This window comes from Chelonoidis abingdonii, chromosome 7 (genome assembly GCF_003597395.2).
Source record: "Chelonoidis abingdonii isolate Lonesome George chromosome 7, CheloAbing_2.0, whole genome shotgun sequence".
Taxonomy (NCBI): Eukaryota; Metazoa; Chordata; order Testudines; family Testudinidae; genus Chelonoidis; species Chelonoidis abingdonii.
Window position 1 is genome coordinate 60,183,714 of NC_133775.1, and position 25,998 is coordinate 60,209,711.

The following is a 25,998-nucleotide window of genomic DNA, read 5'->3' on the forward strand; positions in this document are numbered from 1 at the left end:
TTGATCAAGCCACTTTTAATACCCCAAATGAGAGTTCTGCTGCTTCCCTTGGAAGACTATTTCAGAGTCTAAAAGAACCTATTTCTTTATGTTCAGGCTAGATTCTCCCTTTTTGTGTGCTTCTTTTAGCTGCTTCAGCTACCCTAAATAATTCTGCTTCATGCTTGTGTTACACCTGCTCTCAATCTGTGTGCTGCTATCATGTTTTCCCTTATTGTCATTTAGCCAAGCAACACCTGACTAATTCTTTTTAATTGTTCCTCCTAATCAGTCCCTCTCATCCCTTATTATTTTTTCCTGCTGTCCTCTGAATTCCTTCCAATTTGTCAGTGTCTTCCTGCCCAGAAATGGATGCAGTATTCCAGGTGCAATCATTCCACAGCTGTAAACTATGAAATCCCTTGATACTGATTCCTCCGTCAACTCAGCCCACTATTGCACGGGGCTGTTGGGGTTTTTGACCTGACAGCGTCCCTCCAACTAAGATGGATGGCAACATATTTTAACTGGTGTTCTCTTTCAAGTATGCATCAGTGTGTATCCCATTTTAGATGTGCATGCACCTGATGTGTGGAAGGTCAGATAAGTTTGAAAGCTCTGTCTCTTGGTGTCCTGCATGCTCCAAGTTTTCATGCAAAGGCATAGGAGTGGAGCAGGTGCGATGTACAAGTGTGTATGACTTGCAGCATTAGGCCACGTATTGGCATTCACATATGTGGTGCCACTTGCCAGACTTTTCAGTCCCTCCAACTCTGGCTCAGGTCAGTTTGTTCCCCCAGCAAGATGATGAATAGACAAGAAGGTTTCAGTGCCTCATGTGTCATTGCAAAGCAGGATTGGACGTTGGATCTCTCAGAAGTGTGGAGAGGGGTGTCCTCCTCAGTCCTTGCTTCAACAAAGACCCTGATCACGTATGTGTCATGGACAGGCTGGGGAGCTCATTTGGACCATCTACAGACACAAGGGACCTAGTCCCTAGATGACAGGGAGGTAGGTATGAATGTCCTGGAGCTCAGAGCCATCATGCTACCTGTATGGCATTCCTGCCTGTCCTCTGGAACTTGACAGTGCAAAATGTCACAGCCTACATGACAGCCATGCACTGCATGTGCGAACAAGGGAGCCCGGACTCCTTACCCCTTTGCATGGAGGCTGTCAAATTCTGGTATGATCAGAATGGGATAACTCCGATGGCCCTTCACCAGGAGTCAGCGACAACCTGGCAGATTTCCTGAGCAGACCAACCCTGCGTAAGTCCTTGCACAGATTTGTGATAGGACTGATATCCTGCCATTGTGGACCCCTCGCAATAGAGTTGTTTGCCATCAAGGACAGCACCAAATCTAAGGACTTTTGCTCCAGGGCAGGACAGAACCCAGGATTGTTATTGGATTCTTTCCCTCTACAGTGGACCAGAGGTCTGCTGTATGCCTTTCGGTTGCTTCCAGTGGTGATCGTCAGGATCTGGAGACAGGACCATCGTCAGTCTTGCAGCTTTATGTTGGCTGAGGGAGTTCTGTCTGACAAACTTGTTACACATGTTGGTTCAGTCTCCGCTTCAGCTCCGAGCCACCTCCATCTGATCTCACAGCACTACAGCCCAATGCTCCATCCAAGCCTGGAGTTGCAGCACCTGAAAGCACTGCTCTTGGCTGGTTCAGTAGGGCTGTTCCCTACAGGTCCCGGAAATCCTGGTTCACAGCAGGCAAATGTCCACCAGGAGGATGCATTCCTCTAAATGGAAGAGGCTCTCTGGCATGGCCATGATATTGAAGATCCTTAACTACTTATTCCACTGAAAACAGGTTGGCTTTGTGTTCAGCTCTGTTAAAATCCACGGAGGTGTAAAAGACTGGGACTGCTCAGCTTGGAAAAGAGACAACTAAGGGGGGGATATGGTCAAGGTCTGTAAAATCATGAACAGTATGATGAAAGTGAATAAGGAAGTGTTATTTACCTCTTTACATAACACAAGAACCAGGGGTCACCCAATGAAATTGATAGGCTGCAGGTTTACAACAAACAAAAGGAAACACTTATTCACACAGCACTGAGTCAGCCTGTGGAACTTGGTGCCAGGGGATGTTGTGAAAGCCAAGACTATAACTGGATTAAAAAAAGAATTAGATAAGTTCAAGGAGGATGGGTCCATCAATGGCTATTGGCCAGGATGGTCATGGACGCAACTCCATGTCCTGGGAGTCCCTGAATCTCCACCTGTCAAAAACTGGTACTGAACAACAGGAGGTGGATCACTTGAAATTGCCCTGTTCTGTTCTTTCCTTCTGAAGCATCTGGCACTGGTCACTGGCTATTCTTATGAGCTGAATGCCCCCTATGACATTCCATACGAGCAAGATGGTACAGTGACCTCACCTGAAGTCTATTCTTAAGGTAAATGCAGAATTTCATTTGAAGCAATTGTTAAGCTGGCCTGTCTTTTTCCTGAAACCACAGCTGGTTCTAGGAGAAAAGAAACTATACATGCCGGATGTGTCCAGGGCTTTGCTTTATTACATGACCAAACTGTTGAAGCTATCTCCCCATCTATTTGTAGCCATAGCCAGGTATTCTAGAGATCAGGCCATCCATTCACCGAGGATATTATACCATGTTGTCCATTGCATCTCGTGTTACCAGCTGATTGATGTGGCTCTCCTACTGAACACCAAATCTCACTTCACCAGAGCTCTAGTATCAGTCTTCTGCTTCGGGAATGTGCTAATGTCAGAAATCTGCAGGGTGGCGACATAGAGTAACCCACTGACTTTTGTCCAGTGCTATACCTTGGAGTTAGCAACTATGTCAGAGGTGAGGTTTGGGAGACCAGTATCTCCATCACCGTTTGACCAGTGCAGCTGGTACTCCTCAGTCCCCCCATCCAGGTGGGATGCTGCTCGCCCATCGTCTGCAGTAGGATCCCCACTGACACATAATGGAAGAAGAATGGTTCCTTATCCTACAGGAACTGTGGTTCTTTGAGATGTGTATTCAGCGTGGCTACCACGACCTGCCCTCCATCACTGCTTTCGGAGTCCTCTCCTACCAGGGATTTGAATTGCAAGGATACTGAGGCAGGGCCACTCTGCCTTTTATGCCCTTTTGTGGGAGCAGGAGGAGATGCAGGACATGTGCTAGTCATATAATTCTGATTTTACATGCATGAGGCATATGTGTGCCTACAAAGGGATCTCAGGATTGGGAAAGACCACACTTACTGTGCGGTAAGTAACCATTCTTTACTGGACTGTCTGATTTTCATGTTGCTTTTATGGCTTATCCAGAGTTTGACAGACTCAGCATTTGAGTCCTGTGGCCAGACTCAGACCTGGCTTTCTTGCATAGTTGCATAGACAGTGTTCATGGGAAAAACGTTCACTCCTCCAGCCTCTCTAAAAACAGGCGAATACAGCTCCATTTTCCCCAAAGCTTTCCTAGACGTCTGCAGGCTCTGGGAAAACAAGCTGTGCAGTGCAGTTGGTGGACATGTCTGACAAACTGAGCAGGAGATTTAATTAAAGCCATTTATGCTGTAACTGGAGCACCTTCCTCCATTGCTTACATGCTTTCTCTCCTCGGTGGGGGGCGACCATGTATGACATCAAAGGAGACACTATGAGGGGATATGGTGAGGTAAGTTTCTTCAGGAGTTTGCTACATGGTGCTAAAGCTTACGTAAGTGCTTGCTAAAATTCAAGAAGCAGCAGCTAAGGTAATTAAACAAAGTCAGCAGGGCTCCAGGCAGGGGCAGGGGTTTGTCTGCTCAGGGCTGCTTGCAAAATCAAAACAGGATCAGCACTGGTCAGTACTGGGATGGGATACAGCCAAAGGAAACCCAGAATCCTGCAGGACGCCTTGTTGCTGATGCAGTAAGTGGGACCCTCCCTGAGTGTTGGTGCCAAACCAATGCCCCAAGACAGTGGTAGGGGGCAGTGCGACAGAGGGCAGAGATTCGAGAAATCTCCTGACACCATTTGGAAGAGGGAGTGCTTTCTCCATTGTCCTGGCCCAGGCCCTGTTTAGGTCATTACCTCCTGCCTCACTGAATTTCTCCTTCAGATTCAATGAACTGAGCTAGTCGTCTTCACTTCCTGTCAGGGCTGGTGTTGGGGTGGGGTGGCAAGCGGGGCAATTGCACAGGGCCCCATGCCATGGGCCCCCCACGAAGTTAAGTTACATCATCTCTGCAGAGTCACTGTGGGTAACTGTAATGCGAATAGTCATTTAATCACTAAAAGTGGAAATAAATCACATGAAAGCGGAGGTTTTCAATCTGTGGGGCATGCCCCTGCCCAAGGAGTGCAGAGGAACATTCGGGGGTGGGGAACACAGGGATGCCAGGCGGCTCTGGCTTCAGCGGGGTGGGGCCCACTCCTTAGTTTCTGCCCTGCAGCAAGTCTAACACTGGCCCTGCTTTCTGTCCTATATTGTTGCCTAGTGTTACTGCGCACTGCTAAACAGCAGCTCTAGAAATTACTGCATTCCGCTGACCAGCAAAGCAATCCCTGGATATACAGAGAGTGTAACACTGGTCTCACACCAGCATAAACCCGGTGTGACTCTCCAGTGGGGTCACTTCTGATATTCACGGGTGTATGTGAGATCAAACCTGGTGTGTGTAGTGCGATACAAACATCATTTTCTTTTCTTCTTCCAGGCCGTGGCCATATACAATATTCCAGCGTGGATTTGACTTGGTGCTGGGAGAGCAGCCTTCTGATAAGATCTTTAGGTAAGCCTTGGCTGCCCTGCCAGCCTCCCCAGTTACCTTAGCCCCCTGCCACCAGCCAGCCAGCCTGCCCCTCCCTGTGCCCCCTGGCACAAACAGAACAATGGGCTTCAATCGGCCGTCAACAAATACATTCCCAGTTCCTGAGAGTCACGGGACATCTTGTGTAGATGTCGAACAGAGGGATCTGATTGGCCATGTCTGGGTTGAGAGGTGACCTGGGGTAACCGGTTGATGGGTCTCCTTCAGTACAAGCACTAACACAATGGAAGAAGCGAGTTATTACCGGCTACCTACACATATCTGCTTGCTGTGAAGGCAGCTGGGCTTTGATCCTGGGTGTGTGTGCGTGTGTGCGTGCGCAAAGCTGCGTGGCTGCTCCTGTGCTATTCCCCGCCACATTTGCTGTCCTTTCCCTGCCCCTCTTTGCATGGTGGCGGCTTTGGTGCATTCTCCCTCCTGCTTCCCCACTGTATGGTTGCACTGGTGTTTTCTCCTGTCCCCACAATCTCCCACCTTCCCACTTTCCCCTCTCTTGGCCCAGTTTCCCTTCTCTGCCCACAGGAGGTGTGACGTGGAGCTCTTGATGGGAGCGTGTCATTTCTACTCTTCATGTATAGCGGACGAAGGGCCAGACCTCGAAGCCGTTAACCTGGTTTAGACTTTACTCAGGCAAAGCTCTGACAGAAGTTGAGTAGAGCCTCACTAATGCCTCAGGATTTGGCCTGAGGACTGGGTGAAGACCTCAGCTTGTGTCCTAATACAGACCAGGCCCCTAGGCTCTGCATGGTCTCAGAGAGAGCCTCATTTCCCTTCCTCCCCCGTCCAACTCCTTCTGGAGGCATTAATGAGTTAATGAATCAGTGAGTGCTTCCAGGGATAGGAGAGGGAAGACAGGAAGGGGGAAGAGGCAAAGAAGGTGGGGAATGCCTAGCTTCCTGCATTGGATGAGGTGGAAAACCAAGGTCCTGAGCACTTGGAAGTGGCAGCATTTCTGATGACTAGGTGGCAGAAGACTTGGGTTCTATTTCCAACTCAGCCACGGAATCACTCTATGACTGCTGGCAAATCATTTACCTGCAGGGTGCCTCGGTTTCCCCATTGGCGAGAAGGGAATAATAATACAGTAATTTGTAAAGCACCTAGAATTCAAAAAAATCCTATTGGCTCTATTTCTCCTTTTCGGCTCCTCCTCCTCCCTCCCCCCCGCCTTTCTCTCCCATGCATCTCTTCAGAGGGGGAGAGAGGTTTATAAACTCTGAGTGGTGTGTACTGATGAGCCAGCCTGTAGGCCAGTGTGCTTGGAGCAGCAGTGATGGTGCAAGGCAGTTATATCGTGTGCGTGCACTCCAGCAGAATCAGAGGTGCTCAAGACTGCTGGGACCTCATTAATTGAGCACTTAGGTCCCCAAGGACCCAGCATGATGCCTCCGAACTCCCTGAATATTCATCGATCCGGGGCATGGTGCTCTCGGCAACTCCCTCTGCTGTTGCGTTGCTGGCTTGCCACTGGGAGCAGGTATGGAGTGCGGCGGTTTGTTTCCACCATGGGCATCGGGGAGGCATGGTATACACACCAAGCTCCAGTTCCTGCTCACAGTGCTGCGTCCCCTCCTCTCCCCACCCTGCTTCACCCTGTGTGGGGCTGGGAACGGGGTTGCAGCATTCTCTGTGCTCTGCTGGTGCACGCGGGCTGCTCTTGGCTAGTGGGATTCTCCTGCCTGCTGGAGTCTGGCTTTTATTCTCAGTGAGTCTGGAGCTTCCCTGCATTCTGATTATCTAGCAAGCTCGAATGCTCTCCCCCATGACCTCCCACTGGTGGGTGAATTAACCACCCTCTGATTTTCCAGGTGCTACTAACTCCACCCAATCACTTGCCAGCAGTGTCAGTAGAGACGCTATGGGCAGAATGGGCTATGCAGACTGAACCTGCTGCTCAGCCTAGAGGTGATCTAGCAAAAGCAGATTGGAGTCATGTTCATGGGATGGAGGTGGGGCGTACTGCCAGGGCTCCACTTGTCCTGGGAAGAGCAGAGGATGTCAGCTTCCAGGCCTGGTAATGCAGCACCTTTAACATCAGTCAATGGGGAAAGAAAGAAAGTGATGAGGCTATTTCTCTGTGGTGGCTGGAGTCATGACTAGCTCAATGGCTCCTGATGAGGGCCTGTGATTGGCTGCGCCCAGTCCTATTGCCTCCCCCTGGGGAAACATACAAATTGCCACTCAGGATGCCACTCTGACAGGGCCAGCGCCAGCTTTGTCACAGGCTGAATCCTAGAGCGGGCAGTGATGGGATAAGCTGCCCCAGGACACCCATCAGTTGGAGTTTGGCCTAGGCCCTGGGATCGGGGGTTTTAGCCCAGGGTCAGAGAGTGCCTCCTTTGGAGAAGGCTGGTATGTCTGTAGTGAATGAAAGCAGCATCTGAGTGCTGGCAGGGAGGGGGAGGGAGGAAAGAGACTTCTTCCCCTTTGCACTGCAGTGACTAATGTGTTGCTTACGTAGGGCCAGTGTTCATATTCCTTGTTCGTGCCTGCCCATTTCTACTGCTTCTGAGCAGGGAGCCCGCTGGAAGGTCCTGCTCTGACACCCACCCAGACAAACACAGAGCTTGCAAACGAGTGAATGAATAAATGAATAACCTCTCGCTGCATCCCTCAGCTCCCTACCTGTGCTCTGACTGCCTTGACTGCAGAAGGTGTCAGGGAGAGGGACTCATCTGCCTAGGAGCAGCGGCTGCTGTGCTGGGAGGCAGGGCTATAGCTTTGCGTGTGCTACCCACTGTCACTGACGGGGCGCCTCTCCTCCAGGGAGCGCTGCAGCTGGTGTGTTCCTGCTGTGAGGAGGGCTGTGGCAGGCCACCTGTCCCTTCCCCACCCTCACTCTGGGGACAATTGGCTGTCCCCCACTCTGCTCGCAACATTTCATCAGTTTGTGGAGGCCAGGCCCCCCATGTGCCTGGTTCTGTGCAAACACAGCCATACCAGACCCCGAAAACAGGACTTACCACCTACCAAGTTAAAAGAAGCCCCATTGTACCAGTGGGGAGTTGGGACATAGAGAGAGTAAAGCTGTGGTTTTCAAAGGAGCCAGTCTCCTAGCTAAGTGGTTCAACCAGGGTCACCCAAGAAATCTGGCAGAGCCAAGAAATGGTCCCACATCCTTTGTGTCCCCATGCATTGCCCAAAGTGCAAGGCCAGTCTTCCTCCCTTACCCACGGCCTCATTTGTCTTCTCCTCCTCCTCCCATCCCATGCCCCATGGAACCTTTCTCCCTCTACAACCATGCTGCCACCTGCACTTTGCAGGTCCTACAGTCAGACTCCGTAGCAAAATGAAGAGCCAGCACTTTACTGAAGGCATCTAGGATGGCTTGGGGGCTGGGATGGATGATCTAGTTGGTTGGGTAAAGACCTGGGTTCAATTCCTGGATCAACCACAGACTTTCTAGGTGACCTGGGGCAAGTCACTTAATCAACCTTGTGCCTGAGTTCCCCACCCACAAGTGGGGACGGTAGCACTTCCCTACCTCTTGAGGTGGGTCTGAGGACAATACATGAAGGAGTGTGAGGTGCTAGATACAATAGGAATGGGGGCCGTGCATAGACACCCAGAGCCATCCGAGTACCTCAGCATCTCCTTCCCTCCCATGTGCTGGCTCAGGAGCTGTCTATGCTTTGGTTGTATAACGACCTGGTCATGGGCGTGGAGGGGCTCTTCACGGGACACTTATCCACCATTCTCTTCCAGTGGATGCAGGAGGCATGGGCCCTCTGCCATCCTCCCTATCCAGTTGCTGTGGCAGTCACACCTTGCTTCCTACATGTGCCCCTCCCCTTGTCCCCCTGTGTGGCTTGAACTCAGGTGGGCGCTGTTTTCCTTCCCTAGTGAACTGATCTAACCCTGTCCGGCAGGTTCACCTACACCCTAGGGGAAGGGATGTGGCTGCCACTGAGTAAGAGCTTTGTGATCCCGCCTGCTGAACTGGCCATCAACCCCTCAGCCAAGTGCAAAACAGACATGACAGTGATGGAGGATGCGGTGGAGGTCAGGTGAGTGTGTTCATGGAGCTGGAGGCATGGGGAGTCCAGAGGCCACTCCAGTATTGCAGGAGGAGGATCGCACTCGCAAGGCAGGCTCTCAAGTTGAAGGAACCATAGAGCTAACTCCAGCTTGTGTATTGTTACGGTCCTTCAGTGCTGTGGCATTTGGTGTCTTTCTGGTGGATGTTCATTCTGGTGGATGTAGATGGGACATCAGGATATAGAGCCTGACACACTGCCCAGCGAAGTCCCATGAGAGTTTCTCCTCTGACTCCAGTGGGCTTTGCGTGAAAATCTCACTGTGTACACTGGGCGACCCTTCAGGTGCACATTTCCTGGGCAGAGTTTAGTACAACATTCACCGTGTACCTTCTGCATGCCATGGTCCTTAGCCTGCTTAGAGCCATGCCTTCAAAGACATCTCAGCTGTTCCCAGTAGATTAAGTCATTCAGAAAGTACCTGTTGGGTCTTACTATTGTCAGCTCATAGAACTAAAACTAATCAGCTACATACAGACGTAGAGTGCTCACTACTGAGTGGTAGGGATCCTCTGAGTCACATTTCCACAACATCAGGTGGGCATCTGGCAGCATTTGCACATACAGTTATTACCACTGTGCGCACTGCATGTACTGTCCATGTATAAATGGATAGAGAAGTGTCCGGCCAACCAGTGTGTGTGTTTAGTCTAATTTGCACTCGTGATCAGTACAGTTTTGTGCAAAAATAGGGCCACACAACTGGGTACCACTGTAGGTGCAAATGTGTATTGGTGGATATGTGTATATGTCTGTACTCACTAGCACTTTAGATTGAAATTGAGTTAATATATTTATGCTCTAGGAGCTGAATTTCATATTGTGTCCCTTTCCCCTCCTCCTTGCAGGGAAGAACTGATGACTTCCTCCTCCTTTGATAGCCTGGAGGTTCTCTTAGACTCCTTTGGACCGGTTCGAGACTGCTCCAAGGACAACGGGGGCTGCAGCAAGAACTTCCGCTGCATCTCGGACCGCAAATTGGACTCCTCTGGTTGTATGGTGCGTGCGTGCATCCTGGGGGTCAGCGCCCAAAGCTTGTCTTGTCTGTTGTATGTGATAAGAAATGTGTGAGAGAGCAGCTAAGAGCTTCCCATAGTGCCTTGGGAGGAATCAAACAAACATGTCACTTAACAAGGTCCTGCTTTTCAGAAGGTTCATTACAGCTTTACTGTAGCTCTCCCAACAGCATCTAACTTGTTCGTTGATAGCTTCTCCCAGCTTCTACCTACCCACAGTTCTGCAGCTGAAGACGACGAGGCAGCCCCGAGGGGGCTATGAGCCATGAGTTCTGCTAACATCACCAAATTAACAAGGATAAAAGTTACCTAGGGAGCATCAGCCCTCTCTACACATAGATGTTCCCGCTCCTTCTTCCCCTGTAGAAGCCTCAGAGTCCTATAGACTTAGGTGTGTAGGCTTGTTTCTGAGTCCTGGCACTTGGTCATTCTCTTAGCTGAGACCTGGGTTAAGGAAGAGGAGTTTCCGGTTGGCACCATTGTAATGGCTGCTGCAGATTGTCCTTTGTCACGTATTGCCATTCTGGTATCTTGGGGCGTGGCTGTCAGGAGATGTCATCTGCAGGCCTGGCTTAGCGAAAAGCAGCTGGTCCCAATTGCTGCACATGTTGCAATGATTCAGACCATTTAGATCAGTGTTTCCCAACCGAGAGAGCAGGCCCCATTGCTGGGGTGGGGGAAGCTTAGTCCAGGAATGGGGCACAAGACCATAGGGATTCAGGGATAATTGCATGATCCCAGATTCACCTTGCTACCATTGCACAGAGGCTTCTGGTGTTACAGGTGAATCGGGATGGCTCTTCGAGAGCTTCCCAGCTTCTTTGCCTGTTCCTTGGTGGTCTCTGCTGCAGGGGCAGCTCGCATCTCTGACTGCAGGCTGGGGCAGCAGCCTGCCAAGCCAGTCCGATTTCTGCTCTCGTGGCACTCAGCCATGGGTCGTGTGACGGACAGCTGGGGGAAAAGGAGGAGGAGCTGTCACACTGGGATGGGGGAGTGGGAGGGGAGCAAGGAGACAAATGACAGAAGGGGAAAATAGGGAAAAAAATAGACAGCAAAGAAAGAAGATGGGCAAGAAGGAGGAAGAGACAATGGGTGCTGTGCCAGAGCATGGGACCGAGAGATGCTTTCTGTGATGGGAGCTTGAGGAGCTGTGCCACCCATTTATCCCCTTCCCACTGTGTGGCTCTAGCGGAGGAAGTGCAGGGGGAACCACTGCTTGAGGTGAGAGTGTTTCACATGGGAGGAGAAGGAGAGAGCCCTGGGGGGCTTGTGACTGAGATTGGTGGGTGGCCATCCCCAGTGGAGCTAGGCATCCCAGTGATCATTCATGGGAGCCTGCAGGTCAAGCATTGCGGCCCTTGACTCCCACATGGAAGGAGATGGGCTGTACTGGTACAGAGACATTTTAAATTGTTCCCTACATGAGGCCTATTGGAGCAATGAGAGGCAGTGTGCAGCGAAACCTTGCAGTGTCTGCCATAGCCAGACACTGCCTCATTTGCCGCTTGGCTGTACTGAGCATGCTCAGTAACACTGCTGAAGCTAGCTGCCCTTACTTTGCCCCTCCCCACCATTGTCAACAGGCATGGGACATCTCTGGCCATAGCACAAGGAAAAGGTCCCTTTGACTGGGTGGCTGTCGTGAGACCTTCCTTCAGTGTATGCGTGGTTGGAAACCAACTGCTCCATCTGCTGGTGGTACATGGAGCTCAAGGTTGGTCCTTTCAGGATCTCTGTGTTTGCACTGTGTAGCCCTTGGTGTGTAGCCAGCTGCCAATTCTAGACGGGAGTGGGGTGGGTAAATGGCTAGGGGTTCCTACCATGTACCCTGCACATCTCCTCCCTTTCTCCATGGCACACCAGTGTTCTTATTGCCCTTGTGTTTACACGAGTCCCACTGCCTGGATATGGTGCTTTCATACCTTGGGGGGAGGGGGCATATTTTTCTGTCTGAGTTGCAGCAGCAACGTCCATCTCCCTCATACCTCTGTACGTGTGCTCCCGACGAGCCATCCGCCCATTCAGGAGGCCAGCTGTGAAGCTGCTGAGCACGTCTCATCATTCATGCTCTTCTCCAGTCGTGCCACACCTGCAGTGCTCCGGGAGATGCTCTCTGCCAGAGACGGATGTGCTAATGGGCTTTGTAGGTGGAACGCTCCTCACCCCAAGACCGTGTAAACTTCTGGTAGCAGCAGCATAATGCCTGCAGGGCAGAGAGTGAGCGAGCGGCTGCCAGAGCTAGCAAAGCAAAGAGCAACAGACAAAGAAAACAGCAAGCAGAGGCATGGGAACATCCCAGAGATGGGAGGTCCCCTGAGGCTTAATTCTCAGAGGTGCTGAGCTCCTGCAGCTTCCATTGACCTCACAGGGAGCATGTTGCCTATGGCTCGCCGGCCACTTGTTAAACAACTCAAGCAGTGGGTGCTTCCACCGCTTCCCTTGGGAACCTCTTCAACCACCTGCTCCATCTTCATTGCTATTCTACTGACATTCCCCTTTGCTCACTGCTTAGAGTTACAGCTCTTGAACCACCCTGCACAGCAGCACAGGCTGGAGATGGCTGAAAGGAACCAGGAAGGAGTGACACATAAAGGGGAACTTTGGGGCTGTAGGGGGTTGAGCTTATACAGTATGTGACTGGGGGCGGGGGGTGCAAAGGTAGGGCTACCTGTACAAAGCAGCTTCCCGCACTCTACAACATTGCCTCTCTTTGGGGTCTGATTCTACCACACATCCGGTGAGGAACACTGTATTCTGCAAACAGACCCAATGAAATTAGTGGGACAATTGTGGCATAAATTGCAACTCCATCTAAGTGAGAGGGCAGAATCAGACCCTTTGCCTTTACACCTTGCAAGTACCAGACCTCTCATGCCTCAGTCATTGTGAAGCCAAGATGGACATATCTAGCTTTTGAAGTCAGGTTGCTCTGCATGGTTGCCACCCATCAGGCCTTGTCCTATCATAGTAACATCATAAGCCTGTGCTTTCTGCATCATGACATCTCTGCATGAGTGCCACACATTATACTGCAGCATATTGCCATGCTAAATTGGGCCAGGAGCCATCTAGCCCAGTGCCGTGTCTCTCAGAGTGGCCAGTGTCAGCTGCTGCAGAGGAACGATGCATTTCAACAGACTTTCCTACAAGCCAGGATGTTAATGTCCTAGAACCCAGCCTCTCCAGAGAAACCAGGCCAGGTAGCAACCTCTAGTGGCTGCTCATCGCAGGAGAGGTGGGGATGCAACTTCCAGGATAACCAGGGCCCAAATTTGTGGTGACTTTCTGGGTGTGAGAGAGAAGCAGGAGACACTGTGGACACATTCGTTTGCCTCATCCCTTGAGTGAAGGAGTCTCCTGATTCTCAGCTTTAATCCTTTACCCTGAAGACGCAGGACACATGCTAGTGAGCAGGGTAGAGACTGCGCAGAAGACAAGTGCACTTTGCTCTGGGAAGAGACATGGTGCGGTCATCTAGTGGCCACACAGGCGACTGTTACCCTCTGCCCCACATTCTGGTGATCCTCTCAGGGAACTGTAGAGAGCCTCGTGATACTGAATTTCTGGTGAGAGGAAATAGTTTCTATGGGGCAAGAGGTGCTTGTAACCAAGTGGGCTTTCAGAATGTTGCACCGTGTGAAATAGGAACAAACGTCTTCATTGTATTGGACAAGCTTCAGAACGAGTCGATTCAAAACCTGACCATAGTGAATTAAAACCAGTAAAAACTCTTACCTCTCTAAGCTGGTTCTGTCAGGCCTTGCTGGTCACCAAGGAGTCAAATCAATCAGGCGCATCCAGTTCCCCACACCACTTGAGAGCATATCTGGCTGAACAGCTGCAGAGCCGGAGAGCAGGGCGGATGGGTGCTGGGCAGGATCCCCAGTTGTGCCATTTGTCTGTTGGCCGTCATCCAGAACAGCTGGGTTCGCACAGCCAGACATGGCTTCATAAAACTGCCTGAAGTGCCCTCATGTCTCAGCACTCCAGCTGGTGCAGAGGGGAGGTGGATGTGGGATAGAGGGATTGGGCCAGGAGGGAAGTCTAGCAAGCCTGCAGGGTGCCATTTGTTTTCGAGATTGCAGAATGAGTGTCAGCGAACAATATGCATCCTGTTGTGTGATCTTCAGTCAGGGTCAGAGGAAGGGAAAAACATGTAGAAGTGGTAGCCTGCTGTGAGCTCATCACTCTGTGGCTGCTGTGCCTTGCTGGCAGAATCCCGGCGAGGGGGAGGGGAGAAAAGTGTAGGGGAGTGCTGCTGGGGAGGCCTCTAGCACTTTGTTCTTTGCTTCAAGGAGGCTTTAAGGGGCTTCCATGCTTGGGGAGAACTTTCAAGTGCGCTCTCCATTGGGTGAAGCCCTTTCTCCTACTCGAAGTCACATTAGCCCAAGCGCTGCAGTGCACAGACTGCAAACCCCTGGGACGGCTCAGCCCACAATTCGTCCTGTTCGTTTTGTGCACCTCACGTGTGATAGGCAGTGCCCCTCGCCACTCCCTGCATTCTTACCCCACATGGAGCTGCTCTTCCCTTGAGTCCTGTCCTGCAGCATCCCCGGTGCTAGGCTGCTACATAGCTTGGCCAATGCACCTCAGTCCCAGTCTGCAGCTTCCCTGCTATTCTAATCCTAGAGCTTTACACGGCTCTGCCAATGGAGCCTGCAGCCCCCTACCCCCACTATTCCAGTCCTGGGCCCCTATGTGACCCTGTCAATGCACCTCAGCCTTGACCCAGCCTTCTAATCCTGGTCCTGCCACTACACAGCTCTGCCAATGCAGCTCGGGCCTGGCCTGCAGCCCCCCTGCTATTCTAATCCTAGAGCTCTACACAGCTCTGCCAATGCAGCTCGGGCCTGGCCTGCAGTCCCCCTGCTATTCTAATCCTAGAGCTTTACACAGCTCTGCCAATGCAGCTCGGGCCTGGCCTGCAGTCCCCCTGCTATTCTAATCCTAGAGCTCTACACAGCTCTGCCAATGCAGCTCAGTCCTGACCTGCTGCCCCCTCCCTACTGTTCCAGTCCAAATGTGTGGCGTCCAACTGAGTCTTTTGATGAAAATTGGCAGCAAGTGCTGCACAGATGGGAGCTGCAAACAGGTTTGTTATTGTAAGCTTAATGCTGCCTTCGAGCAATACAGCCAGTGGCAGTGAGAATATCAGGCGCTGATTTCAGATGCCGTTACCTGACTATATGCTAACAACTGAGCAAAAGCTCGTTTTGGTCCCTGTATTCAGAACCTGGTTAATCTCTGTCATTCTGTCATGCCAGTGCCCTGCAGGTCTCAGCCCTATGAAGGATGGCACCGGCTGCTATGACCGCCACATTGGGGTGGACTGTTCAGATGGGTTCAATGGTGGCTGCGAGCAGCTGTGTCTCCAGCAGATGGTGCCTCTGCTGGAAGATCCCTCTCTGTACAATATCCTCATGTTCTGCGGGTGAGTGACCTGGCCCATTCCATCCTCATCTAGGAGACAGTTGGGCAGGGATATGGGGGAACCTTACATGTCCATATTAGCACCCAGGGAGGAAAGGAACGTACTGTGTGGTGTCTTGAGCTGGGACAGGGATAGCCATGCAATGCAGCACCTAGCTTTTCTAGTGTTGCCCAATTGCATTTGTGTGTACACGTGTATGTGTGTGCACGCGTATATGTGTGTGCATGCACATGCAAGTTGGGCGGGGGCGGGTCTTACCTCTTACACAGCTGCACAACACGAGGAAGAGATCCTGCCTTGTGGAGATGCACCAGAGCGCCCTGCCTCCTCCTTCCCGATTGGTCATGTACATTAGCGAAATTGCCCCCCACCCCCTCCGCCGTCCACAGGGCACTGGATATTCCTTTGTCAGAAGGGCAGCCAGGTGCGAGTTTTAGTGTACGCCACCAGCTATGACATCAGAACAGTATTTCCCCTTGGGATTGTCTGTGCTGTAACCTCTTGGTAAGCAAACGGAATGGCTCTGTGTTTGCTAGGGAGACAGATCTGCCCAGTGCTTGGGAGGAAATGGAGCACAGGCTGGATACTAGGAATATTTTCCTGACAGTCTGAGCTATCGGGTCATGGAATGGTCTGTCAATGAGAATAGTGGAAGTGCTATCACCTGAGCCATTTAAAACCGGACCGAACAAGGCACTGGAGCGAACAGTCTTCCATTCACGCCTTGAAGATGATCAGGCGACTATATCTGTTCTGGGAGCTGTCCACCACTAGTGGTTATAACTCAATGGCTCCTATGCTCCACTGAGGTTGTTCCAGTTGGCTGTAGAGAGAGGCCTTCTTTCCTTGCATTGAGGTCCCTCCCCTCCTCCACCACTGGATGTCTTGGCTCAGTCCCTAAGTGTAATGGCTTGTGCTTTGTTTCCCCCCATGGCAGGTGCATTGAGGATTACAAACTTGGAGCGGATGGGCGGTCGTGTCAGCTGATCTCAGAGTCCTGTCCAAAGGGAGGTGACTGCAGGGAGAGCCGGGAGCTGCCCATGAATCAGACTCTGTTTGGGGAAATATTCTACGGGTACAACAACCACTCCAGGGAGGTTGCAGCTGGACAAGTGCTGAAAGGGACCTTCAGGTGAATACCGTGTCCTCGCCTTTCATCAGGCAGGCGCTATCACTGTGCTTGTCTGGAACCTGTCATGCCCCTAGGAAGTCACAGTCTGTAACAGTCCCAGGTCCATAGCCTCTTGTTTCTGTACAGGAAAGGGTTTTCCCCAAGGAAATGGGGGATACAGGAAAAAGAGCTAACTCAGGGCTCGTGGGCTTTCTGATAGCAGAGGGTCCTTTAATGCAGCAGACAAAGGCATAATGAGAGCCAGTGGGTGGAACCTGAAGCTAGATAAATTCAAGGTGGATAAGGTGCATGTTTTTAACTACTGGAGGTGGTGGATTTCTGTCACTTCAGGTCTTTAATCAAGATTGTGTATCTTGGTAAGAGAGAAGCTCTAACCATGCCAGAAGTTAGGGGTTTGATGTGGGGATCACTGAAATGCTGTGTGGGAGAGCAGGCTAGATGAGCACAAACGGCCCCCCCGGCCTTAAAACCTGTGCCTGTATTGCTAGACCTTGTTCTCCAGGGCTGCTGATCCGGCCACTTTAATTACAGACACGCACACAAGTGTTAACTCTCTGGAATTCGCAGGCAGAACAACTTCGCCCGGGGCTTGGAACAGCAGCTTCCAGATGGCCTGGTGGTGGCCACTGTCCCGCTGGAGAACCAGTGCCAGGAGCAGATCTCTGAGCCCACGCCCGACCCAGGCTTTCTGACTGGTGAGTGATTCCAGCCACGCTTTGGTTTCTCTTCTCCCAGGCTCTGTTTGTAGAAGGCTGGAGAGAGTTCTTAGTGCCTGGAAAACAGGGCAAAGGGAGGGACCCTTTCACTGCCTGGCTTCAGCAAAGAAAGGCCTTGCCGGCCCATCAAAAGTCAGACAAGGCCCAAGCCTGGGAGACCTCAGATGCCCTGGCTGCTCCTTCTGAACCTGTGGGCGCCCTTGGCACATGCCCTTTCCCTCAGCTACCTTCTGGGAGATCACCACATGATCACTGGCTGACTAGCCAAAGGCCCCATGCAGCTGCCTGGCATCGCAGGATAGCTCCCTGAGTGCTAGGAGGTACTCGTTAGCCATTGTCCATACTGAAGTGTCACCTACTGTCTCAGTCAGGATCAGGGCCCCCAACAAGCAAATTGCCCCAAAGAGCTTACAGTGTAAATAGACACTCAGGAAGCTGTGGCACAAAGAGGTAAAATGACTTTCCTCAGGCTGCCCAAGAGCTCGGTGGCCAAACCAGGACTAGAACCCAGGTCTTTTGAGTTCTAGTCCATTTCCCCAAAGGGAGTCCCATAGATCTCCAACACTGAGTCAAGCCTCGTTCTGCCTAATCTGTATATCCACACAGTAATAAAGACCCCACAGGTCAAGTGCTGCCCTCATTTACACCACTGACCTCAAACTGCGCTTCCTTTTTCAGCCCTGTTGGCTCCGGGATGGTTACATACGTGTAGCCAAGGCCATGCCATTACACAAGCAGTTTTTTAATTGGAATTTAGTTAACAAGTCTGTTGATGAGGCACAAGCTGGAAAATAATCCAGTTCATTCTCCAGAACTGGGCTGGCTCTTCACAGCTGACAGTGGTAAAAAGCAGTAAAACCTTGTATTTTTCACTGAAGTCAGCAGATCCCAGCATCATTCCGAATACACACGGGGGGACAGAGGTGCTGAGTAAGAAGGGCGAGTTTTTCATAACCACTTTTAAGAGGAGAGCCACACATTCAAGTTGTTAGTAACACCGAGCACTGACGTAAGAGGAATTTCAAGGCCCAGGAATGTGTCTCTTGCCATTTATTAGCGCTTGGAAAATGCAGCTTTACGCTCCTTGCACAATACAGCTGTTTAGAGCCTTGGAAGAACCCTTAACATGAGATAGTTTGTTCCTTGGTTTGCCTGTTCACCACCCTCTCGGTGCTATTATCTCATATTTCATAAGCAATAAACGGAGCAAGGTTGCTAACCAAGTGGGTGGTAGGTAGGACATAGTGTATCCTTTTTGGGTAGTGTAATGGATTGACTGGTCCATCTGTCATCAGTCCCCCATGCTGGTTGGACCCACAGAATGTCGGGTGATTATATCGCCCGCTACTGGCCTCAGCCTGTAAAGAATAAGCCCTGATAGCCAAGGGCAATTCTTCTTTAGTTGGAAGGGTGGAGGCCTGTCTTTTTGGAGCAGAATCTCTTGCCCCAGGCACATGGTGCTTAACTAATGATCAGTCTTGTGTGTAAAATTGGCAGCCCTGGATTTATGACGTTAGTTACCAGAAGTGATGGTCAGATGAAGTGCTGCCTACTGCCATGTGACCCATATGTTTAAAGTTGACTATCACTGTTTCGAAACTACCAGAAAATGCAACATGCCAAGAAAGGGTGTTCAGGAAGCACGACGTTTATAAGAAATCCATAGCCACTGCTCTGCCGGTGGGCGCTTTCTCACTCCTGCCCAGAGCTGGCTCCAGGCACCAGCGCAGCAAGAAGGTGCTTGCGGCAGGCAACGGAAAGGGGCGGCACGTTCAGCTTTTCAGCAGCAACTTGGTGGTGGGTCCCTCGGTCCCTCTCGGAGGGAAGGACCTGCCGCCGAAGAACGAAGCGGCAGCAGTAGACCTGCTGCCGAAGTGCCGGATCGCGGCTTTTTTTTTTTTTTTTTTTTTTTTGCCGCTTGGGGCGGCAAAAATGCTGGAGCCGGCCCTGCTTCTGCCCCACTGCAGTACCTGCTATTCCAGCCCTGAACTTCATTCACAGCCCTGCCACGCCACCTAAACCTTGGCCAAAAGAACCTTTTGTTTTTCCAGTTCTGGACTCCCTCCCCAGCTGTGCTGCCTTCCCTCAGTTCTGACCTTCCATACCCCACGTTATCCCAGTTTGTGCTGTCTTATGAGTCAACCCTGCTTTATGTCGCGTGGTCATATGGTTTTAATATATTTGTTTGAGTGGGTGCAGACATCCATTAGGTGCTAGCCGGAGGCCACCAAACTTATCCCAGCAGAAGCACCTCAAATCCAGAGGTAATTGTGCATTTGTTCCCTGTCACCACTCACCCTGGTAATTAGCTCTTCTGCAGTTTTGGATGGGGCACCATTGAACATGTTACCCACGCTCTGAAGGAACATGCATGAGTCCGACCGGGAGCACTCCAAGGAATTTGGAAGGAATTGGTGGGTTGAAATCCAGAGTTAGGAATCTTACTGTACGTCTGGGAGGTAAGAGCTATGGCTGGAGTTTTCCAGGGCACCTAAGGAAGTTAGCTGCCTCGTTTGGGTGCCCGCATTTCCTTTGAGAAGCCCAGCCCAGCTGCAGATCAGAAAGAGCTGGTTGAAAGGCAGAACATCTTTTAACTTGATTGAAATGGGTGAGAGTTTATATGAAGAGTGTGTTCATGTTTTGACATTTGTTTACTGGCCCCTGTTAAATGAAACTGTAGAGGCAGGTAGCAGGAATGAAATTGTTTCACTGGCGGATGAGTGTTCCCGAGCATACAGCTCGAAAATGGAGTCTCTTGGCGGTACCAAAGAGTCTGCATCCCAGCAGCAGGGGCTGTGCTTGGCAGCACCATCTGAAAGCTGGAGATTTTCACCATTAGGGAAAAAAGTTCCTTCTTGGTCCACTCAGACAGATACTCACCTTGGACAGCTAGAGTCAGTGACCCTCATTGAATCACACGCGTAATTGCAGATGTTACTGTTGGTGCTAACATTCTCCAGCTCCCTTTTTTCTTTTTTCTTTTTCTTTTTTTTTTTTTAAGGCTAGCCACGGTAGTTGACTCTGTTGTCCCCAGGAAATTATAATTTTCATGGCGTAAATGGCACCCCTTTTCTTAGCCCCATGATCCTGTTGTTCCCTGCTGTCTCTGGCTGGGGCGCTGATCATCCCGCAGCCATGTTTCCTGCTTAATTGATTCCATTTCTGCTGCCCCATTCCTAGCACTGGACGTTATGAAACACAGTCAGGACACCCCGAGTGAGTTTTGATGTTGCCAGCGGAGCCAGGAGTTAAAAAGCCCAGCCGTTTTTCTTTCCTGTGTTTTACGGCTTGCCTTCTCAATTGAGAAGTGCAGCCACCTCCATTAATAATACATAAGAACTGAACGTTTTATAAACTCACCTCTCATGTAAAAGGGTTGCCGTGATCTTTCCCTGCCCGCTATGCACCTGTTTGGATGTGGAGGGGTCACAGGGTAATGTAGAGGAAACAGGTGGGTAATGTGCAGGTGATATTTATCCTCTGTGTGGAGAAATTAATCTAGCAGAGGCGTGAGGCTTGATTTTCAGAGGTGCTGAGCACCCCCAAATGCCATTGCCTTTCCTAGTAGCCTCTGAGGTTCAGCACTTCAGCAAGTCGAGAGAAGAGTTCCCCGCCCCCTCACCCCCACCGCCAGTGCCTCACTCCTCTTTTTCCCCGCATCCAGTACTTGCCAGCCTAAGGGGTCCCACTGGTTTTCTTATCATCCATGTCCATTCCTCCTGGCATGGAACACGGCAGCAATCACGCCGCGAGGTGCATTAAAGGCAGCGCATACGGCAATGCCCAGCATGCTGCATTTAGAGATGGCTCATTAAAAGAGTCTAATTAGCGGAGTAATGAACACACCGGGACATGCCTTTGGGACCGGCCTTCCAGGAAAAACCCACAAAAGGCCTTGTTATCTTCAGAAGCCGAGCCGGAGATGGAGCAAGGAAACAAACTCAACCACATTCCTTTAAACTTGTATTTTTAATTGCTGAAGAGTCACTAACCCTCAAACCATCTTTTAGCATAATTAGATTCTTACTCCACCCAGTTGTTTCCTCCACTGCAGTCCCAGCTCATTCTGTCACCAAAGGCAAGATTTAATTGGGCAGAACTGTCCCTTTACAGCAGATCAGGCAGCAGAAGCCAGACGCTACCTAGGGCATTAGCGTCAAGCCGGGTTTGCGAAACCCAGGAAGTGAGTACCCCGTCACAGGAAACACTTATAATGATAATGACTTGCAGTTACAACACTTACAGGTGACGAGAAAACAGGGACGGTGTCTTACGGTTAAGATGGGGAGTTGTGAGAGCTGGCTTCAATTCCTGATGCTATCACTTCATTCAGTCTCCCTCTGCCTCTGCTCCAGATCTGTAAAATAGAGACCATAGTCCTTTCCCTGTGAACTCCTCAGGGCAGGTAATGTCTCTTACAATATATTCATGGAACACCTAATCAGTGAGGCTCTGATCTCAGTTGGGGGCACTTGGTCCTACTGTAACATAAATACTAATCAAGTATCTTCCATCCAAAAGGATTCCAAACCACTTTCCAAACTCTGGGCCAAACCCTGGGATCTGAACTCCCAGCCACTGCCTTGCTTGTTATACCCTGTAAGAAAAATGAGAGTTCGTTTGCAGCTGGGGACTTTAGCGTGTATCAAAGCCGTCAGAAGAAAATCTGCCTTGTCCCTTTGTTGCAGTCAGCTAAGCAGTCTGTACTGGAGGCTGAGACCATTACACACATTTATTTGTCACTACTTGTCACAGCATCTCAGAGCTTTCAAAGAGCAGGCGCCGATCTGAATGCAGGGATGTGAGCCACTCCGTTTTAAAATGCAAGAGATCATAGCAACAGCCGCACCACATCAGACCTGTGATCTGTTCAGCCCAGTATCTCACCTCCAACAGCAGCTAGCACCAGATGCTTCAGAGGAAGGTGCAATCAACCTGAGAGGATACAAATATGGCGTAACCTGCTCATAAGGGAAATGTATTGCTTGGCTTGTGCTAAGGGAAGCAGTTAGGCCTAGAGGATAGAGCACTGGATTGGGACTCTGCTACTGCCTTGTAGGTGGCCTTTGGCAAGTCCTGTCCCCTCCCTATGGCTCAGCTTCCCCACCTGTAAAGTGAAGAGAATGGATTGGCCTGCCTTTGGAAAGCACTTCGAGATTGGTGGCTGAAGTGCGAGCTAAGAGCCTGGGATGAGGAGGTTTAGTATTTAAGTGGGGTTTTCAGAAGGCCTCAGTGTTGGTCTAATTCTGCTCGCATTGACGGCAGTGGTAAAAGCCCCACTGACTTCAGCGAAAGCAGAGTTTGGCCCATGCGGAACTCTTCTGGACATCCCAGCCTCCCTCCCTAAGGCCACGTCTAGACTACGCGCCGTATCGACGCGTTAAAATCGATTGCTCGGGGATCGATATATCGCGTCTAATCTAGACGGGATATATCGATCCCTGAGCGCGCTTATATCGATTCCGGAACTCCACCAAAACCAACGGAGTTCCGGAATCGACATGGCGAGCCGCGGACATCGATCCCGCGTGGTGAAGACGGGTGAGTAAATCGATTTTAGATATTCGATTTCAGCTACGCTATTCTCGTAGCTGAAATTGCGTATCTAAAATTGATTTCCGCGCGTAGTGTAGACCTGGCCTTCGACACAGTACCCCCATTTCCCCTCTGTGTGCACTGGGGATGGTCTCGCACACCTTCCCCTCCCTGAACCACATTCCCGGTGTGGGGCAGACTGCCCACTGGGCACTTCACCGCTCCCCAGTGCTGAGGGGGTGTCTCTCCCGTCTCCCTCAGGGATGGTGAATTTCAGTGAGGTGTCTGGATACCCGTTGCTGCAGCACTGGAAGGTGCGCTCCGTCATGTACCACGTCCGGCTCAACCAGCTGACCATCTCCCAGTGTAAGTACTGCTGGGCTGCAAACCGGGATGGGGAGGACGGTGGTAGAAGAGCCTTTGGGTTGAGTGAGGTTTTGATCCTATTCTTCTTGAAAACTAAAGGCTGGATAGTCAATAGCCCGTACTCGGCCATGCAGGGCCGTAAGAGGGAGTATTCGTATTCACCCGGGCCTTCTACTTCTCGTTGCTTGCTGTGTCCATTCCTCTGCAGCTTTCAGCAATGCCCTCCACTCTCTCGATGGAGCCACTTCCCGAGGTGATTTCGTGGCCTTGCTAGACCAGTTTGGCAACCACTACATCCAGGAGGCAGTCTATGGCTTTGAGGAATCCTGCTCCATCTGGTATCCCAATAAGCAAGTCCAGCGGCAGCTCTGGCTGGAGTACGAAGACATAAGCAAAGGTAAGAGGCCTAGCCAGTGATCAAGAACACACACACATCCTTCCAGAGAGCATATTGGCAGATCCCAGCTGTGTGGAGTCAAGGTAAGGGAGCCCTTTTCCAGGCCAGGTGTGCCTGCACCAAAGGAGTGTGTTCCCATCTTTATACCGGCTGTTCTCTATCCCTGCAACGTAGACTCCTACAGCCAGTCATGTGCTGGTGTTGTGATATGGACAAACTGCTCAACCTAAGACGCCAACTCATTTTGTTTGTTGTTTAGCCCTGATCCCGCAGCCACTGAAGTCAATGTAAAGACTCCTGGTGTCTTCAGTAGGGATTGGATGAGGTCATTAGGGGCGATAAAAAGCCAAGCACCAGAGAGATGAAAGGCTAATGCATTCATGCCACCAAGCCTTCCTGCCTGATTCTACTCTTACCTCATATATGTCTTTAATCTTTGTCTCTTCCACATCAGCAGTCTTCTACCTGGGTCTTGAGTCTGGAGTTTCCTCCTCTCCAGTGTCCCCCTACTCCCACCCCAGAACCTAAGCTTTCTTTTATTTCTATACCCAATTGTGAATTGGTCTCTGTGTAGGAGTCATCAGGAATCAGACAGTTGAGGGAGGCATGTGTAGCGGACTAGTTCTTCCTTGGCGAAGCTAGTCAGCTTGGTCAGAGAAGCTTGACATGGAGACAGAGAATCTAGGTTAAATTTTGCAAGGCAGGTGCTTTCAAACTGTGAAATACAATGTGAATCTGTGCGAACAGGAAATTCCGGGCACACACCACGGAAGCGGAAAGGGTAATTGCACACACCACTGTGCTTTGTGTAAGTACAGGGTCTCCCTGCACATGTGTATGCATGCCATGTGGGGCAAGATTTCCAGTGGTGCAAAGGGTACTTCAGCACCCACCCGCCACTGCAAGTCAATGGGAATTGGACACCTACATGTCTATTTTTCTTTTGCTCTCATTAACTGCCTCCGTCAGACATTCTGTTTCACACAGTGAACAGTATAATACCGTGGGAGCAAACCCAGCTGTGACATTGTGCAAGATTCTCCACATGCTCCCAGAGCTCTGGTAGCTTTATTCCAGTTCTGCATGGCATTTGCTTTTAGCAGTCACTCCTCATACAGTACTGATCACTTGGTATTCTGTGGATCAAATCTTACTTTTTGGAAAACACGTCCATGCTGATGTTTTCTACTGATTGCTGTGGCTGCTGGTGGTTAAGGTCAAAATACATGGGATTTCTTTGATTTGCCTTGATGTTTTCAAAGGTGCAGTAGGAAGGAATTTTGTCCAAATTAAAAAAACCTAGTAAGAGAACCAAAAAAGTGCCACTGTGGCTAAACAACGAAGTAAAAGAAACAGTTAGAAACAAAAAGGCATCCTTTAAAAATTGGAAGTTAAATCCTATTGAGGAAAGTAGAAAGGAGCATAAACTCTGGCAAGTCAAGTGTATAATTAGGAAAACCAAAAAAGAATTTGAAGAGCAACTAGCCAAAGACTCTCAAACTAACAGCAAAAAAAAATGTCAAGTACATCAGAAGCAGGAAGCCTACCAGACAATCAGTTGGGGCCACTGGACGATTGAGGTGCTAAAGGAGCACTCAAGGATGATAAGGCCACTGCGGAAAAACTAAATCAATTTTTTGCGGAGGGAGATTCCCAAACCTGAGCCATTCCTTTAAGGTGACAGATCTGGGGAACTGTCCCAGATTGAGGTGTCATTAGAGGATGTTTTGGAACAAATTGATAATTAAACAGTAGTAAGTCACCAGAACCAGATGGTATTCTCATAGGAGTCCTGAAGGAGCTCAAATATGAAATTGCAGAATTAACAACTGTGGTATGTAACCTGTCATATAAATCAGCTTTGTACCAGATGACTGGAGGATAGCTAATGTGAAACCAGTTCTTAAAAAAGGCTCCAGAGGCAATCCCAGGGATTACAGGCCAATCAGCCTAATTTCAGTACCAGGCAAATTGGTTGAAACTGCAATAAAGAACAGAATTATCAGACACACAGATGAATACGATATGTTGGGGAAGAGTCAATATGGTTTTTATAAAGGGAACTCACGCCTCACCAATCTGTTAGAATTCTTGGAGGGGGTCAACAAACACATGGACAAGGAGGATCCAGTGGATATAGTGAACTTAGACTTTCACAAAGCCTTTGACAAGGTGCCTCACCAAAGGCTCTTAAGCAAAGTCAGGAGTCACTGGATAAGAGAGAAGGTCTCTCATGGATCAATAACTGATGAAAAGACAGGAAACAAAGGATAGGAATAAATGGCCAGTTTTCAGAATTGAGAGAGGTAAATAGTGGTGTCCCTCAGGGGTCTGTACTGGGACCAGTGCTGTTCGACATGTTCATAAATGGTCTTGAAAAAGGGGTAAATAGTGAGGTGGCAAAATTTGCAAATGATACAAAACTACTCAAAATAGTTAAGTTCAAAGACCACGAAGAGTTACAAAGGGATTTCTCAAAGCTGAGTGACAGGGCTACAAAATGGCAGACAAAATTCAGTGTTGATAAACGCAAAGTAATGGACACTGGAAAACATAATTCCAATTATATGTACAAAATGATGGGGTCTAAATTAGCT

General features: G+C 50.1%; 1 protein-coding gene across 3 annotated transcripts in view; it reads left to right on the forward strand.

Moving 5' to 3' along the window:
* Nucleotides 1–25,998, forward strand: part of ASTN1 (astrotactin 1) — a 192,362-nt gene that overhangs the window by 126,479 nt on the left and 39,885 nt on the right. For all 3 annotated transcript variants that reach the window (XM_032804803.2, XM_032804804.2, XM_075067914.1), the window contains exons 9-16: nt 4,658–4,732; nt 8,641–8,778; nt 9,657–9,807; nt 15,089–15,255; nt 16,193–16,387; nt 16,955–17,082; nt 22,900–23,004; nt 23,213–23,401. In XM_032804803.2, the coding sequence (XP_032660694.1) occupies nt 4,658–4,732; nt 8,641–8,778; nt 9,657–9,807; nt 15,089–15,255; nt 16,193–16,387; nt 16,955–17,082; nt 22,900–23,004; nt 23,213–23,401 (1,148 nt within the window). The remainder of the gene's footprint in view (nt 1–4,657; nt 4,733–8,640; nt 8,779–9,656; nt 9,808–15,088; nt 15,256–16,192; nt 16,388–16,954; nt 17,083–22,899; nt 23,005–23,212; nt 23,402–25,998) is intronic.